At 30.2% G+C, this 19,881-nt stretch overlaps 1 protein-coding gene across 1 annotated transcript in view; it reads left to right on the top strand.

The window, feature by feature from the left end:
- LOC145325714 (proclotting enzyme) overlaps positions 1 to 18,743 on the top strand; it is a 37,318-nt gene extending 18,575 nt beyond the window's left edge. Inside the window, exons 10-16 of the mRNA XM_080168667.1 lie at positions 429 to 534; positions 1,729 to 1,815; positions 2,129 to 2,175; positions 4,365 to 4,411; positions 13,485 to 13,568; positions 14,211 to 14,305; positions 18,719 to 18,743. Coding sequence (XP_080024793.1) covers positions 429 to 534; positions 1,729 to 1,815; positions 2,129 to 2,175; positions 4,365 to 4,411; positions 13,485 to 13,568; positions 14,211 to 14,305; positions 18,719 to 18,743 — 491 coding nt within the window. The remainder of the gene's footprint in view (positions 1 to 428; positions 535 to 1,728; positions 1,816 to 2,128; positions 2,176 to 4,364; positions 4,412 to 13,484; positions 13,569 to 14,210; positions 14,306 to 18,718) is intronic.
- Positions 18,744 to 19,881: the final 1,138 nt, after the last annotated feature.

Raw genomic sequence — 19,881 nt, 5'->3', positions numbered from 1 at the left:
TTCATAGTCAAAATCTATGAAAAAAATTCGATTTAAATTGAATTTTTAAACGAAAATCATAGCGGAAACAAAGGGGGAAACTAATACAATCTCAGCTGTGATTGGTTGTTAAGCTGATTCAGCCTTCTGATTGGCTACAGTACACTCGCTTGCAGGCTTCCTTTAATATTTGGAAAACTTGAGCTCATTTATAGACATTTATTTCCTATATAGATCTGTCATGGATCTTGATGCAATAATGCAGGCCGTTTTGTACATGTTAAAAATTGGAAGATTTCATTAAATAAAAGTTCCCGCAAATAAAAGTATTAAATAATAAAAAAGGAAAAAGAGTTTAGGAATTTTTTAAATTCTAGTCGACGCATTTTTTCCTTTTTGATGTCCATGTAAAATAAAAGAAGAAGATAAAAATTGTTTTGTTTTTTCAGAATGTGGGGGAGTGAAGGTGCCCCAGAGTAGAATTGTGGGTGGCAATGAAACCTACGAGGGTGAAGTACCATGGATGGCCGCTATTTATCTTCATGGTGCTGGCAGGTAGACCATTATTGTGTTTTTAATGAACAATGACATTTACTCTCGAAATTGATAGAAAAATATAATATACACCCCTCTAAAAAACAGGTCCTTCAAAGCGAATGATGAATCGTAAAATATATTATTCGTTTTTTTTTTAAATCATTTGGAAGCAGATGCAAGGTATGGGAGTGTATCCACCCCCTTGACAAATTTAAAGGGTCCGGGGAGAAAAATTGAGTATAATTATAATTGTTTTGATTGAAATTTCTAGTGTTTGATATCATAGTTATGGATATATAATTATCCTTGTTTCAATTTTTTGAATGTCGTCTTTGCATATTAATAAGTAATCAAATATATTTTTTAGTGGTCGCGTTCTAAAACTCAAATTTTTAAAATACTTTTTCGGTCAGAAATGTTTTGAAGGTTAATTTTATCTGTTGCATATCCCCTCTTTGTCTAATTCCGATATGAACCCACCCTTATATTCCTAAGGGAATTTTTGTGTGGTTGTGTCCTTGTTATAGATATGGTATTATTGTTACTTATGGATATAATTATTCTTGTTTCAGGAGGGAATTTTGGTGTGGAGGTGCCCTTGTTATAGATATGATATCGGTGTTACTTATGGATATAATTATACTTGTTTTAGGAGGGAATTTTGGTGTGGAGGTGTCCTTGTTATAGATATGATATCATTGTTACTTATGGATATAATTATTCTTGTTTTAGGAGGGAATTTTGGTGTGGAGGTGCCCTTGTTATAGATATGATATCGGTGTTACTTATGGATATAATTATCCTTGTTTTAGGAGGGAATTTTGGTGTGGAGGTGTCCTTGTTATAGATATGATATCATTATTACTTATGGATATAATTATCCTTGTTTTAGGAGGGAATTTTGGTGTGGCGGTGTCCTTGTTTTAGACATAATATTATTGTTACTTATGGATATAATTATTCTTGTTTTAGGAGGGAATTTTGGTGTTGAGGTGTTCTTGTTATAGATATGACATAAGTATTACTTATGGATATAATTATCCTTGTTTTAGGAGGGAATTTTGGTATGGAGGTGTCCTGGTTATAGATATGATATCATTGTTACTTATGGATATAATTATCCTTGTTTTAGGATGGAATTTTGGTGTTGAGGTGTTCTTGTTATAGACAGGATATCATTGTTACTTATGGATATAATTATCCTTGTTTTAGGAGAGAATTTTGGTGTGGAGGAGCCCTTGTCACAGATAGACACGTCATAACAGCTGCTCATTGTACTAAAGATAAGAATAAAAAGAGGTAAATTATTTCAATAATATAATTACAGACAGTCTAACGGACATATTTGATATATTGAGTAGATGCCGCACCGTTTTGTCATAAACTATCTATTATAGAAGCAGAGCAAATAATTTTTTTTCTACAAAAATCAAATAACTGTCAGAGTATTACCAACCGACTGACGGATTCTCATTGGTACAGGCAAACTCAAACAAATTTAACTATGCAATACTAGATTTATACCGAATAAATTTGTTCGCATAAAAAGTAACAAAATTTTGAAGTTTTTATTACAATATTATTTAAGTGATGTTATTAATATTTTTTTCAGTTTTTCACCAAGCCAGTTTACTGTGAGAATTGGAGAATGGGATTTAGGTAAATTACTACATTTGATTTCATTCTTATAAAAAAAAGTAACTAGAGTATAAGGATGTCTCACTGTCTGTGTGTCTAGATCTAGGCAACCTCTTCAGTCTTTAAAGATTAGACAATGATCAATGAAAACATGTTTTTAAACAATTTTTATATGAAGCTTCCGCCGCGAAAAACTACCCGCAGCTGCTAACGAGCCGCGGTTTTATAATTTGCTGCCAGAGCCGTAAAATACAACTGCTACCCGCATGATTAGTTAGTCAACAATTGATCTTAGAAGTAAACAAAAGTATTATGATGATTATTATTATTTTCGTAGAATATTATGTAATATTACAAAAATCATATAACATATTTACTTGTACCTTTTAGCAGATGATTGTGTGCATCTTTACAACTATTCGTGGCCCTTATTTTAGCTGACCCTAACCATTTCTATCTATATCTATTTCACTATTTTTTTCGTGTTTGCTTATTTCTCGAACTTTGATTTTTTTATATGTATATTTATCAATCTATTCTTTTTCTTCTTTATATCTTCCACTGGATTATAACCGATTCTTGGCCATATTGAAAAATCATGTATCATAACGTATTATAGACAATTTTCTACAAATACTAAAATGAAAAAATGTTGATTTTAATATCAGTTTTGTTTGCACGGGCCTTCGGCACCTCGGGGCTGACAAAACCAGAATTAACCTTAAAATTTATCGTTTTACTATCAGCGGAAAGTTGTCTAAATACAATAAAAAGTGATAAATAAGTACTTTTTTCTCTCATTCATATGATTATACATACACATACATCTTTGGATACTATTTGTACTTGTTTGTGCTTTATGAATCTTTCTAGTCTGGATTGTTCAGGATTCAGGAAGGAAAATAGGAATGACCAAATTTTTTTTCTCGTATTCATTCGAATCCGGTGGATAGGAACTAGTTCTCAGCAATACGAAAAAACTATGTCTAGCATCGTATTATATCCAGTTTTCTACGAATATATTTAGAAATGTACAATCAAAAGATTAAATCCAGTTTTTAGCCCTTGCCTTCGGCATCTCGGGGCTACAAAAACTGGTTTTAATCTTATAATTGTACATTCTATATCCGCGGAAAGCTGTTTAAAATACGATGAAAGAAATAACTATTCTTCACTTCTTTTTAAATTTTTTTTCAAATACAAAAAAAATACTTTTTATGTGTTTTTATTAACAGTTAAAAGTTTGGTAGGGGACATTATACTGTAAATTGCACTGGGACCCAAAGTTTTATATAAAAAAATTATCATGTTGGTTGGCTTGAAACCCTTTGGGTACTTTTATTTTTTTTTAAATGGTTGGCTCCCCACTAGTGTCGAAACATTACCACCATTAATCATAATCTACAGAAAGGATAGTTTATCATAATCGAGGGTGAATTCAATTAAATGTTCATGGTTCCTAAAGATCCCTAGTTATTTGGAGTATCTGTGAGTATCAGACTTCAGGGAGGGAGGGGACAATTGGCTGTTTACTATTCTAGTCCCCAAAGTTTTTTAACAACGTTTTCTTATTCTCTGACTTAACAACTTTGGTTGGGAAAATAAGCTGAGGGCAAACTTTTCATTAATGGGGATGTACATCAATTTATTGGCCATTGTCTTATCCCTTTAGATCCCTGATTTGACTTTCCCATAAATTATTATTTTTCTATGCAAATTCTAATGTTTACTTTTAAGTCTATTGATCTTCGTGATAGGCGAATTACGTATTTTTTTGTTTTTATGTCTTAAAGCGTCTCCCTATCTTTTCTGATGATTTACCTATCTATAAATCTAGAATAATCCTTTTAATAACAAGGATGAGAACATCCATAAAAGCAAAACTCTTAAAGGGTAGAACAAACAAACATTAACACTTGTAGAGTGTCAGAACTGAATAATTAGAATATAAAAATCAACTTGTTAAAAATGAACGCACAGACATTCTAGTAACGGGTATAGAGTTGCTTCACTTTCTAAATCGTACCTAACCACTACAGGAATCACCATGCCAAGTTTAGAATCTAACCTGTTTAAATTAACGAAAATAACTAACTGTCCGTAACGTACGGACGTACGAACCGACCCTAGTTATAGAAAAGTTCGCTTTTAAAAATAGTGTTGGTCTGAGGTTTCGTGAATTTATTAATTTATATTTTATTTTATTTCAGAGGATAGCGATGATTATTCTGTAGAGTTGCCCGTTGCTAAATTTAAGGTAATATATAAATCTACATTACTTTCTTTTCTCCAATTTGTCACAGATGAATATTAATGAATATAATAATTTTGGGTACTTGACAAGTTGGTTGGTACCACTGTTTAAACTTTCAAACCAATAATTTTAAACTGCACAATAGGAAATTTTGTTTTTTATCTTTGGGGATACACATCAATCTACCGTCCCATTGTCTTATCCCTTAAGATATCTGGTAAAATTAGTTTATCATCCTTTAACATTTTCCTGTAGAATATGCAAAATAATGTTTTATGCCATTTTTAAATATAATAATTTTCATTGCATTTTAATAATTGGTTTTGTTTTTTACTTGCAGTGATCTTAAGGGATAAGACAATGGTAGATAAATTGCATTGTACATTCCGAACGATCATGAACAAAAGTATCCCTTCTGTAGATCAAGAGTATTTAACCAACCGATCAAGCTTTAATAAAATTACCCAAAGTTTAAAACTGGGGAATGAGTGTGTATGCTCAAAAAACTTTGGGTTTATATTATAAATCAGGGAATTGGCCCAAAAACTTTGGGCACTCTTTGGAGCTACAGAAGGGTAATTATGTTTATCATCAATTATTGACGATGTACATCAAGTTATAAATCATTGTCTTAACACTGTAGATCCCTGACTAGCGCCTTAGTACAAAACAATATTATGAATTATATTATTAAGGGGGATGTTGTGTCTATTTATAGATTTATTTAGGATTATAGCGATTTTTTATCGAAAGAAAAATATTAAATTTAAATTTATTATTGGACTTTTGGGGTTTATATTAAACTAGAGAGTGTGTGTGCCCCTACCTTTAAGGACTCTGTTATGAAGATAAAGGTATGGAGCAGAAAATATGATAATACATATATTATCAAATAAAATAACTCTTTAGACTGTTCAGTGGCTAGCAAGATCTGAACTGAACATACAGAAAACAAAATCCTTACTATTTTACATGATTCTACATCTTTGATAAGCATTTACTTGAAAACTCAATTTTCTTGATAATTAAAGTCATTACCATCCATTGCATTGTTAGGATGATTAACTTAATAACGATATGTGTCATAAGAGCTTGTTGTTCACATGGACTTTATGACTACCATTTCATTAATAATCACAGGGATCTTAAAGGATAAGACAATGGACGATAAATTGTTTACATCCATAATGACGTTAAACAAAATTAAAATAAAGATCAAAATCAAAATTATTAGTTGATAAAAAAAAGATATTAAAATTTAGATAAAAGTAACCAAAGTTTGTTAGTCAAATGGTAAAACACTTTGGGTACCAGTTTAATTGAAAGTCTAACTTCTGATTAAAGGGAGTGTGAACGTAAAAATTTCTCATCTGATTATCAAATCTTAACATTTTCTAAGCACATTTCACTACACTGATAAACCAAAAACGTCCTATTAACAAAAATATCCAGGAATAATGCCTTGATTTTATGATATTTTGGGAGGGAAAAAGGAAAAAACAGGGAAAATCTGAAAGTTTTTGTTTCTTATAATGTTTGTAGGGATATTTAACGTGTCATATATAGTTGAAACAATTTACTTACTGTTAAGGATTTATTTTATGATATAAAATTGCCAATTAGTTTTTTTATAACGTAGTAATATACTCAGGGAGGAGGAGGGGATATATGGCTGTTTATTACACTAGTCTCTAAAGTTTTATAATAACATTTTCATGTTTGTTGGCATAACAGTGTTCAGGACTGTTATTGAATTTTAATTGTTTGGTTCATTTAGATGTGTGGCCAAAAGTCTCAACCACTAATTGTAATTGGCAAAAGGTGTAATTGTTTGTATCATCATATCAAAATTATAACCTTCTTTCTGAAGTGGAAGAAAATAAAAAAAACAGATATAAATATGATGTCCTCTTAAGAATACGGACTGACCGACGGACAAAGTGAATTATATGTAGAGTAGAAGATCATTGGCCAGCAAAATGTTTTACTAGAATTTCTCTAACATCTGTCGAGTAATTGCCATATAGACTGACAGACAGACAGACAAAGTTATCTAAATTAGCTTTGTTGTTACTAAAATTATTGAAAGTATTCGATGAAAAACGTCTTAATTTCTATACGGTTTGTCAATCAAAAGAACATACATTAATAATATGCATATTTCATTAAAATGCATCTATCCATTTTAATTTTAGAAGCTGTATCACTTTTCTGTTTACTTTATGATAGTGCATTTTTCCATGCCCTTTTTCCTTTATCTCATCATAATCGTGGAAAATTCCATTGGCTTATCTAAACAAATAGACCAGGTATGCCAAATCTAATCATATTACACAGTGCCTTCGAAGGTGCTTTGACTTTAGTGTCAGAACCTAAATTGGGACATAGTGCATTTCATTACCCTAGGTTAGGTAACTTCATTTCACTTTTCAATAAAATCTAAAATGCAGCGGTTTTTGAGAAAATTAAATTTGAAAATTTCAAGTTCAATTTTCACCCACTAGGAGTTACCACATAATCATGACAAGAAAAGCAAAGATTATTCATTTAAAATTTTGAACAACTTTGCTTTTATAAAGTTCTTCATAAAACCACTCCAGAAATGAGTTAATTAATGGCCATTTTTATCAATTGCTTTGCTAAGGTCACGGAAATACAGCTTTAAATAAATCATATATAGAGAGGTTTTATGACTGACTTTATAAAAGCAAAGTTGTTCAAAATTTTAAATAAATAATCTTTGCTTTTCTTGTCATGATTATGCGGTAACTCCTAGTGGGTGAAAATTGAACTTGAAATTTTTAAATCTAATTTTCTCAAAAACCGCTGCATTTAAAATTTTATTGAAAAGTGAAATGAAGTTACCAAACCTAGGGTAATGAAATGCACTATGTCCCAATTTAGGTTCTGACACTAAAGTCAAAGCACCTTCGAAGGCACTGTGATTATAAAGATAGATTAAATAAAGAGATTTTTAAGGATTAGACAATGGATGATAAATTAGTATACATCCACAGTGGTGATAAACAAAATTATCTCTTCTGTAGATGAAGAATAAAGGTTGAAAAGTTTGAGGTTAACCATGCAAAATTCAACAAAAGTACTCTAAGCTATTTACCCATCTAATGAGATAATTATAAATATAGGAACCAGTGTAATTTGATTATATGTTTGCCTGTACCGAAATATCTTACTAACAGCTGGGCCAGTATGGGTCTTTTGTATTTTGTAAAGCATCTTCATTATAAATTTAAATTAATATATATTTTACTATTTCAGGCACATCCGAACTTCAGGAAAACATTTTGTTTATAAATAATTTTAGAAAATTAGTCAGGTTCTATTTATGCCCTTTTTACCTTTGCTACCAATAAAAATTTTGTCCCAAAAAATCGTCCATTGTACTAAAAGTTAGGCTGTATGTATGTGTCTACATACAAGTTTAAAAGGACGTTTGTTGTCTATCTAATAGATCTATGGCATAGATGTATATACAGATAACTACCTGCCCCCTTTCCAATGACCTTTTTCGTCTGCTACCAAATTGTTTCCTGCGACTTGGCTGTGTTAATATTTCGGACACTATTGGTTGATTTTATACAACCTTTTTTACTTTCAGGAGAAGATAACTCTTTCCATATGAGTTTAGCATGTCTTGGGCCCTTTTCATCTGATTTTTAATGATCATTTGTTAGATTTAAATAATTTTACAACGAACAAAAAATGTGTTAAGACCGAACGGATTTTACAACGACATTGCCGTTTTCACACTGGAGAAACCTGTTCCTTTCACACAGTAAGTACAGTTTTTGTACGTTCTGTACGTTTTATCAATAAAATATAGTGCTTTTATTACATTTCTCTTTTTGCAGTAATTTTCTGTAATATTTCCAATTAGTTCATCTTTATCTCTCAGCCTATATAATTTGTATTGTTTGGATATAATTGATCTTGTTCCGTGCGCAGCTACTCTATATTAAGACTTTGTCGGACCCGCCAACAGACTGGCCGACTGTCAAGATTTAAAACAATTAATAACAGAATAAATTTCATAACTTTTATGAATAATACTTAGGCCGTTTTGTTATTAGTTTTACAAAAAAAAAAGTACCCAAGGATATTGGGATATATTTCCAGGCGTGATTTCTCTAGGGAGCGTAGAAGTTTCCTTCTCCAAAATAATTATAATTCTTCCCTGGACCTTCTTCATTTGTCTCTATAAGACAGACACAAAGACATTCAATTATTTCATATAAGGAATATTAACCATCTTAAACTTGTTGCTGCGCTAATTATGGAAATATTTTTTTTGTTCTCCAGGTACATTCAGCCAATTTGTTTGCCCACTGGTCAATATTCCTCTCAATTATTCACACACAAACTTCCAACAGCATTAGGTTAGTGATTTTCCTCATGTCCTTCAGGTATAGGTCAATATAATTGGAAGCAGTTGATAGTGCCTAATCAAGAATTACGTCATACAATACACATGATAATTGATAGGCCAGTATACAATTAGATTGACCAATGGTAAAATGTATTCTGACCTCTTATCGGTCATTTGTCCTGTTTGGCGTCATTTCTATTAATTGATTCATAGAATTGGGCTAGTGCTTCGCATTTAGAGAAAGGTCAATAGAATACAAGGATAGGACAATAGAATATAATTAGGTTAATGCTTTTCCTCATTGCCTTCAGGTATAGGTCAATAAAATATAATTAAATTAGTTCTTTCCCTATTTGTCTACAGTAATAGGTCAATAGAATATAATTAGGTTAGTGCTTTTCCTCATTGCCTACAGGGATAGTTCAATAGAATAAAATTGAGTTAATTCTTTTCTAGATAGAATATAATTAAGTTAGTGCTATATAATAGAATATAAGTAGAATAGTTTTGCCATGTGATCAAACATTGATAGATAATTTGGAATAAGCATTTCAGCATGATCAATATTACGAAAATACGATTAATATCTATGTATGCTGTGCTATAATGTAAACCTTATGTAAAATAGTCATGAATCTTTAGAAATTGAAATCGATTCGAGCATTTGGAAAAAATAAGACATTGTACTTTAGAAAAATAGAAATATATAAGGCAAATGATCTGTATGTTATTTTTTTAGGTTGGGGAACCACATACTATGATGGACAGGTAAACATTTATTTAAATAGATTAATTACCCTTAGATGGCCAATCAGACACAAAAATCCCTCCAAGATTTTTGTTTATTTTTAGTCACATACCTATTGATAATGAAAAGACGAAATTTTATAATATTTCCCAAAGCAAAGCTTCCTAGCAGGAAATTTAAAATTTTGATTAAATGATTTTATGAACGAAATGTACCCAAAATTGGTTCACTTGCTAGATAATAAAGTGGTTGGATTGTTCCTATTCTTTATTACTATTGGGCTAATAAATGGATTGCTCATATTTTTTTATTTTTCAAAAAAAAAATGAAAATCTGTTAAAGGAAGGTATTAGATTTATTTTTGCCTTTTGGTTAAATTGTAAGTGTACCAATGTGACCGTATGAAAGTAAAGTTTTATTAGAGATTTCAGGGCAGAATGGTGTTTCCAAATAAGAGCAATTCCCCAGAAATTACAGTATATTTTTTTTCAAATAGTAAAAATAAATTTCAGTAAGTGTTTAATATTCTATCATTTAATGACTCAAAAACTTTGGAGACTTTTGATTATGTTGCTTCAATCAGTAGTGTCCAAACTTTTCCTCTAATAATTATAATCTACAATAGGGGTAATTTTTGATGTACATTAATGTATCGTCCTTAGTCTCATCTCTTAAGATCCCTGGAGTGTAATCAATATTAAATAAAATAAAATGCTTTAGGACAGGGGTAGGTAAACAGATTACTAAATAAGATACTAAGAGTATTATGTATGGTAAGATAGGTTCTAGGTACTTTTCAACAAATCGATTCTAAGAGTTATTATGTATAGTGTACAAATTTTTTTCGGATAAACTTTTATTGCAATGTCATTTTTTGATTTGTGGAGACATTTAATATTTTAAGCTTTTCTAATCTGAATTGTAACCCAATCAAAGATTTGTTAGAATATTATGCTCTCGATGGTTTCAATAGATTTAATAATCATGGAATAAATGTTCATAACTAAGATAAAGATTTGTTGAAAACTGCAAGTTTCTAATTTTTCAAGCCTTGTAAATGTTCATAATAAAGACAAGGATGACAACATCCATAAAAGCAAAGCACTGAAACGGTTGGACAAACGGACATTAACACTTGTATAGTGTCTAAACTGAAATATCAGAATATAAAAGTCAAAGCAAAATTGTAAGTACATTTGTTGAAAAACTGCTTGATACAGAATAATGTTTATGGACATACTTACATTTTTAGGACTTGATTATAGAGTTGCTTCGCCTATAATGTTGTTCTTTGTTGTCCCAGGAATCAATATACCAAAAATCAGATCAAAAGGATAATTAGATCACATAATTATTTGTTGTTAAAACAAGTAGAAAAATCAACATGTTTAAAATGGACATACGGACATTCTGGTAATAATTATAGAGTAATCGTAACTAACTACTACAGGAATCATCGTGCAAAGTTTGAAATCGATAGGGTAATTCTAACATGCCTAAATTAATGAATAAAAGCTATCTATCTCGGACGTACGGACGGACGTACGGACGGACCGACTCTAATTCTAGAAAAGCTTCGCTTTTAAAAAATAACATTATAATCTGCCGCAGATTGTCAAATGACATGCCTAGGATGTGACCTGCCTTAGACAATTCGGTAATTAATACAAACATCCTTTTACTTTTTTTATATAAGAATAAAAACTATTTTCCATTGTTATTATATCCACTGTTGTCCTTTTCACTGCTTTTCAAAGCAAATAAACGTTTTCCTTTCTATACATCATCCTTATAAAACAGTTGCTTATGTAATCAAATAATTCTAGGCTTAATTCTTAAAATTTTATATTGTCTTTCTGAATTGCTTCCATTAAATTTATTTTTTAGATAAAATGACCAACTTTTATTTAATAACAATATTAAATTTGAAATATTTATCAAGTGGTCTTTACTCTATATTGCAAGTGTGGGACAAAAGACTTAATGAAACAAAAGACATAAATATGCGAGGCATATACCTCCCTGTGAGGCTATCCTGTAGCCAATATTACCTAACCTAAGGTAAAACACTAACACAAAAAATGTTAGGTTTTCTTGTCCATTAGGTCTAAAGTCTTTAGGTCTTTTGTCCCCAAGTCATTTAATGAACACCCCTGATTTCAGTTTTGATAAATAGAATTAATTTTCTAGATTATTATTTTTGGTAGAAATGTTTGGACACTAAATATTTGTACAAGTCTATTAAGATTTAATAAAAGTCCCAAATTATAATCTAAAGAAATCTGAAAGAGATATTGATTATTTAAGATTTTCCTTCATTTTTAGTTATTTTGAGGACTAATTTTAAATTGAAAATTTGATTTCCTGGACTGTTTATGAATTAGACTATTCAAATCTAGCCATTGAAAGTTATGTAACAAAATTTAACCGCATTAAATCCAGAATTTTAAATCATTTTCCTTAAACTTTACAATTTGGGCATTTTTCAATAATCAAGATCAAATGTGTCCAGAAATAGTGCAAGAAAAATAAACCAAGAAATGCATTTTTGGTATTTTTTTTCTGTTATTGTCGATAAATAGCTTTATATGACTTTTTTGTGCTCTAGTGTCTCGGTCAAATATACCCATTCGAAATCCTAAAACTAGGAGTTCAAAGTCAAAATTGTTATTCTGGTATAATTAAACTATTCCGATTATCTACTAATTATAGTTTTACAAAATAATCTAAATTATTCCCAGTGGAATATTTTTAAAAAAAATAAAATTTCTATGATGTAAACGTGATTTTATGTGAACACTCAATAACCAACATTTTCCCTCATTCAATGACTGTATGTTTTATGTTTTTTTTTAAAGTTCAGCTAATCTATTACATTGTATGTCTGTGTTATTTTTTTGTGTTATAGCCCTATTTTTAAGAATGATATAAGATACTTTTGTAAATCCACTTGGCCAGCTCAAAATCCACATTCAAGCACATTAAGACTTGACATGTTGTCTTATGGCAAAATTACCTTGCCCTCGAGAGTATGGCAGGTGTTCTAAATTAATCCATTGCACCATGATCAATACTACTTAATTACCTCCTTCTTACACACTCAGGAGGGAGTTGTGTGATTTTATTGTGACTGAGAAAAATATAAAGTTTCCTTAGATTCGAACAATACTTTCCACTTTATTTACTAAGATATTATGTTTGTTTGGATGAATATTTAAACGCGTCTATGCGCCAATTTCATTCTAGTTCAATATAATTCAATCAAAAATTTTTTTATGATTTATCAATAGGTGTTTAGAAAATTGATTTGCGTATTTAGTTAAAATTAGATTTTACAAAAATAAACATTTTAAATTTTCAATAGTAAATTATCAAAAGAATTTTTGAAAGAATTAAGAAAACAAAGGGCTAAAAGTTGCGCATTATTAGTCTTAAGAAAATTACTTCAATAGATAATATTTGAGAATAAAATTGAGAGTTTTCAAAGACTAGATTATATGTTGACACCCACCGAAAACTTGCATCGCTAAACTTAAGATTAGCTTTTCTATAATTGTAGAGACAATTTTGTTCAATTTATAAAAGTAAGATTAGGTTTTTTCTCATATCTGCGCCATATTAATGGCATTAAAGATTTTACCTTCCTGCTTTGTTTTGTAAAATAAATACAAAAAATGCGAGATATGGAGAAATGCCATGGCCCGTAACAACAGGTGCAACTTATTGCCATGCGCGCAAAGTTATGATCTCCAGACAAAGAATGTATCCAATGTTTTTTGTCTGTTATGTACTGCAATAGCACGGGTATTAGGTGCGGTACCTAAAGACTCCAGCCTTGAATTCCAACCTTGACTGTTCAGTGGAAACGAAAAACTCACCTTAACATACAAAAGCAAATAAAAAAATTAGGTTTAATTAAGGTCATTTGAAAAAAAATTTAGGAAGTTCCAAGGCTAAGAGGAGTGCCTTTACCAGTCTGGACCAATGAAGAGTGTGATAAATCATATTTTCAACCAATCACAGAGGTAAATATTTTAGCCTATCATAGATCATTTATGTAAACTATAATTGTTTCAATCATTGTTTGGACCAATAGAATTGCGATAAATCATATTTAGAACCAATCACATAGGTAAAAAAATATTTTAGCCAATCATAGATCATTTATGGGAACTAGAGAATTGTTTAATCATTATTTAGACCAATGTGAAATGTGATAGATCTTATTTAACCAATCCCAAGGAGAAAATAGGAGATTTATTTTAACTGTATGAACCAATGAAGAGTGTAATTATTCTTTTTCCCAATACTTAACTTTAAAAAGCTTCACTGTAAAGGAGAGTCATGTCGGTATAACGGTTAGCAATAGCTACGTTTCAGACACACAGAGAGACAATTTTGGTTCTAATTTTGGACATCCTGTAACTTTTATAACTTGTAAAGGGATTCTTTTCTTTGTTTTAATACTCTAGTGGTTTTACCAAGAACGTCCAAGCTTTTTCTTGTGTTGGGTGGGAGGGGGTGGGGATTGAGGGCTTGATGGGGGGGGGGGCGGGGGGTAATCTAAAATATGTTTTAAATTTTGGGTGATAAAAACCTCATCCCCTCCCTTGGACGTTCTTAATTGTAACTATTTTATCAGAAAATTTTATGTATCATATTTTGAGGTATTCCTGTGTGCTGGATACGCAGATGGAGGAAGAGACGCTTGCCAGGGTGACAGTGGTGGCCCTCTCATGCTTTACAATGAAGAATCTCAAAGGTAATTGATTGAATTAAGCAGTAGGATGTATGTCTTTTTTCTTCTCACTTAAAGTTAAGGAAGATACTAATGAGACAAAACAGGAGTTTTGGGGTAACCTAATTTTTTTTCATCTTGGTGAGGTATTTCAACAAGTAAACGCATATTGTTTGATACATTCATTGTAGTGAAAAAGTCCTTTTCTTCATAATTATTTATTTGAAATATAATTCGGTGAATAAGGCACCCTCTTCAGTCTAAATGACATAATGTTACACTACTAAAAAGCAGTAATGTGTTTATTTGTAATGTCTTTCGTATGACATAATGTATTTAAAATCCCAATCCAACATACAAGCGCTAAATCCCTGTGAAATGATGTTTAATAACTTGATATAAAGAATGTTTTATAAGATTGTTTGTGAATCCTCTCAATCAAAATAAAAAAAGTTTGTTAGACACATATCAGTAGGAGTATTTTTACATTGTTCACGAAATAAAAATTTAGATAAAGAGCAAATTTCTATAATTAATGTAAAGCTTTCTTTATGAAAATTAACAGTGGCGAGCACAGGGTTTTGTCGCGCCCTACACCCGCCTTTCCACGTTGCTGTCCCATTTTCACTTTTGTAGTAGCGAAGCTACACTTTAATTCACAATGTCGTTCGTTTCATATATTGTTTTGTCCATTTGTCCTAGATTTTCAAGTTTTTGCGATTTTCTCAACTCCTATTCAAGATAGAGGGCTGAAATTTTCAGATGGGTTAATTAATTTTACATTCTATATAATTCCATGAAAAAACCAAGCTTCTTAGTCTGTATGCCAAAAATGTATTTATGTCATATTAAAAAACAAAAAAATTAATCTTAAAATATTTTTGAAGATTGTTTAACCTTTCTCTGTTATTGCACTTTTCTGACATTTTAGTTTGAATGTATAAACACTGAGTAAGATATGACATGTTGGGATTATATCTTCAAGTCTGATTATTTCTTCAACATGAACAAACATATTTTTTTATTATTTAAAATCAGTAAATAAAGGTTAGTGATACATTCCAATCAATGTATGATATATATCCCTAATGATGATGAAGAAATTTACCCCTTTCGTAGATTGAAATCAAAGTCTGGACAGTCTTAAAATTGCATGTTTGGATCTAACCATTAACCAATCAAAATTCAATAGAAGTGCTCAAAGTTTTTTTGAGTAGAATAAGTTGACATGGCTATAAAACTTTGGGTGCTATTGTAATTTACAGTACAATGTCTCCTACCTCCCAGTATTCAAATGCATCAGCTTACTCTGATGAGGGAGAAATAATAACTTAGACTATACATGAGTTGAAGCTGTTTATGGGCAAGGCATTCACTTACTTTTACCGCATTTTTTGTTCGTCTTATATAGAAGCAGTAAATGTTCCTCCATTTTATCTACAAATTGACATATTTGTCCTTGTATATAACTTGATCAAATTTATTATTAGAATATTCGTCACTTTTCTGTGCATTATAATAAATAGAAAAGTTTTTATAAAATGTTGAGTTTAAAAGATTTAATAAGGAACTAAATCAGATTAACTAAATTTTCTAAGAAATTCTTAAGAATTTGATAGAATAATTCTAAGAAAACTTATATATAACTTTTTAAGGATCTAGTGCAGTTCACGGTAAAATGTTCCTGGTAACGATTATTTTTTAAAAGTTTAAAGGCTGCTCACGGTCATACGGTGGATCGTACATAAATATCATGCCCGCACACCGTTTTATGCGGCAAATAAACTGGAATAGCCAAGATCCAATGATGCACAGTGAAAGCTTCAGTAAAGGAAAAACGAGTAAAATAAGTCTTTTTTTGAACATTTATGTGCATAGTGCATAGTGCATTATTAAGTAATGGCTATTTCAGATTTTTAGCGGTTAAATTGTTTTTGCGAGCATTTTCTATAGGTTTCACGCTTGGTTGTTAGCAGCCCTTGAGGTTCATAGATCCATTTTACTGTAAATTGATAATTATTTCTAGCTTACATTTTTATAAAATAACAGCAACTAAGTTTGAGTTTTTAAATATAACCTATATATTTTTTATTTTAGTTGGATGTTAATTGGAATTGTAAGTTTTGGCAATAGATGTGCAGAATCAGGTATAATAAATTATTTGAAGCGCAGCTACTTTATGACTAGGTTATGTAGTGTATATACGTTCGTATGTTACAACATACATAAGTTTTTTGTTTCCTAGGTTTCGTGATTTTTTGTTTGTTTATTTTCAGTTTATTTGATTACACTAGACTCCAATGCATATTGAAAAGCTACCCACTTTTTTGTGGCGACAATAAAAACGATCTATGAAAGAAATACGGTCAAAAAATGACTTCAGGAAAATAACTAAAAATTGAGCATAGTAGAATGTTTTTGTTTTGTTAAAATATGATTTATTATGATAGAGTATACTTTGTACAATATCTTCATGTAAAAAAAAAGAATATTATACAAAGTATACTCTTTGATCGTTTTATTAAAATTCAAGAGCTTCAAATAAATCAAGTTTTTTTTTAAAATATTTCGGCAATTTTTAGCTTAAGAGATGTTATTTACCTCTTTTAGTTATGGGATAACGATTTTGCTCCCAGCCACGGCCTCTAGGTTTACTTAAAAACCTTTTCTACTGTTTGACATAGTATCACTTCATGTATCAATCAAGATTTTAAATTAAAGTTTAGCCGTTTTATATTGCAAGTATGGCTTCGAATTCGACACTTTTCTTCTGGATTTAAACGGCTTTTACACATACTAAAAAAACATGTATCGTATTTTAGAGAGTTTTACATGAAATTAATCACTACTTTGTTTGGCATGACCTTCGGCTTAGGGGCCAACAAAACCTGGAAAACTTTTTAATTTTTCATTTTAGTATCCGTGGAAAACTGTTTAATACGATACGATAATAAACTATTATTAAACCTTAATTTTTGTAGGTTACCCTGGAGTTTATACAAGAGTCACAAATTTTATAGGTAAAACAATATTTAAAAGGAGCAGCTACTCTACAACTAAAGTCCGTCACTAAGTTCGTACGTTATTTATTCGTGTATCATTTAGTTTTTATATCAAAGTTTGGTTTTAGGCTTTTTTTCTACTTTCCTTACTCCTTCGAATACAGAGCCTCTAGTTGATATAGGAGCGCAGCTGATAGCATATAATAGTTATTTCTCGCATCGTATTATAAACAGCTTTCCACGGATATAGAATGTACAAGTATAAGATTAAATTCAGTTTTTTTAGACCCGAGGTGTCGAAGGCACGGGCTAAAAAATGGGTTTAATCTCATGCATGATTGTACATTTTTATATTCGTAGAAAGTTTGATATAATTCGAAGCTAGACATGGATGAGAACCGGTTCCTATTCACCGGATTTGAATGAATACGAGAATAGTTATTTCTCGCATCGTATTATAAACGGCTTTCCGCGGATATAGAATGTACAATTATAAGATTAAAACTAGTTTTTTAGCCCCGTCGTGCCGAAGGCACCGGTTAAAAAACTGGTTTTAATCTTATGATTGTACATTTCTATATTCGTAGAAAGCTGGATATAATACGATGCTAGACATAGTTTTTTCGTATGGATGAGAACCGGTTCCTATCCACCGGATTCGAATGAATACCAGAAAAACTATTATACATTTATATTGCTTTTTGTTTTGTAATACTTAAATTAGAGAATGATCTAGGTTTATTTATAGACATATTACGATTACCAATGTATTTATTTATTTATTCCATCCCAGGGAAAAAAATGCTTTTAGACTAAACATAATGAAAAAGAACTCCTTATTTAGAAATGCATATTATTTTTGCCTTTCCGCTATTGGAAATTGTTTATAGTTTCTCATTATCAAAAAAAGTCTTCAGGAAGTCTTTATCTGTTTGTCTGTCCTCAAAATAAATTGATTAGTAGTTTTGCTAATTTATAATAAAAAAAATCTAGCAGACTACCAAAGGTTAAATTTTGCTAAATTTGAAGAAAAAATTATTTACAATCTCTATAATAACTCTTTTTCTTCATTCATCTTTTGTATTAACCATGTACAGTGTTTCACAGGTATAAGGGAGGTTATATAAAAATGTTAGTCGATAAGATACTGGCGGTTTTTCTCAAAGTCCCTATGTGAAACAGAAACCCCCCCCCCCCCCCTTCTTATTTTGAAATAATAAGTGAGGTAGGAAGTGAGGGTAGCTTTTCGATTTTTTTACTTTAGGTAAGGTTGACACGGTATTTTTTCGTTCTGTTAGCGGTTAGCGAAATTCTTAGGTGCAGATAGATAGACAGAAAAACATTTATATTATTATGCTCTAGGCGTGATATTCAGTAGCTGTACAGCTTAAGATTTTTTGTAACATATTCCCTAATCCTTGTTGTTTTGTTTCAGACTGGGTATTAGATCAGATACATAATTAGAAAAACCTTCTTCCCATCAATCTACTACAATGGATATTAGAACTAAGGATAAGGCATTAAAAATGCAACGTTTTTCGTCCATCAATAAAAAATATTTGGATTTTCAAACAATGGATAAAGTATTAGAAATACAACACATTCTAGCCATCAATCAACAATATTAGATGTAACAACAGTGAATGAAACTTTAGATTAGGAAGAATCACTACTGCAATCTCAAATATTGGATGCTCAAACTCTGGATAGAGCATTATAATTATAACTTATTATTTCCACCAATCACTACTATTAGATTTAATATCAATAGATACAATTTTAAAGACAAATAACTACAATCAATCTACACAATGGATTTAATAATCTGGATTAAATATTATAATAGGAACTACACTATTAGATATGAAATGTGAAATAAGCTTTATATAATTAAAAGCAAATAGAAACTATCTTTTGTTATTCAAAGTTTTATCCTTATTTATTATTTCTATTATTTACAGACAAAAATATAATAGGCAAAGTTTTTAACCAAAAGGAATTCTAATAAAAAGATCTTCATATCTAAAAGAATTTTGATAATTATTTACTGCCAAAAATATTTGATAAATTAGAAATCTCATTAAATATAATTTTTTATATATTTGCCCAAAAAATGTATTATGTTATTCATTTCAACTTCAACTATTTTTTATATGATTTAGTTTATGTTTATTTTAGATTGTTTTGTTATAGTTTTGTTGTTACTATTACTTTGTTATAATTAATTATAATAAGATTTATATAAAAAATGTTATATTCAATTGAACTGTCTAATTGTCTTGTTATTTATTTATTTGTTATTAGAACGAAGGGGGTAAATTTCAATAATCTTTAGATGGGATAATTTTGTTTATCATCAATAAGGATGTATATAAATTTATCGTCCAATGTCTTATCCCTGAAGATCAAGGACGTCAAAATTCTCCTTTAATTTTTTTGGCGTAAATAAAGTAGATATTTAACATTTCACTCCCCTAAATTATATTATCGAGTTTTATACATAAATAGCAGCTGGATCTTTAAATCGTTTAGTGGTGCGCTAAATTGGGGCGATCCAGTTCGGCGCACCTAGATATTATTAGATTTCAATCCTTAAAT

Source organism: Acartia tonsa, chromosome 8, assembly GCF_053477335.1.
Source record: "Acartia tonsa isolate MP-2025a chromosome 8, ASM5347733v1, whole genome shotgun sequence".
In the NCBI taxonomy this organism is placed as follows: Eukaryota; Metazoa; Arthropoda; class Copepoda; order Calanoida; family Acartiidae; genus Acartia; species Acartia tonsa.
This window is presented reverse-complemented; position numbering and strand designations above follow the sequence as displayed.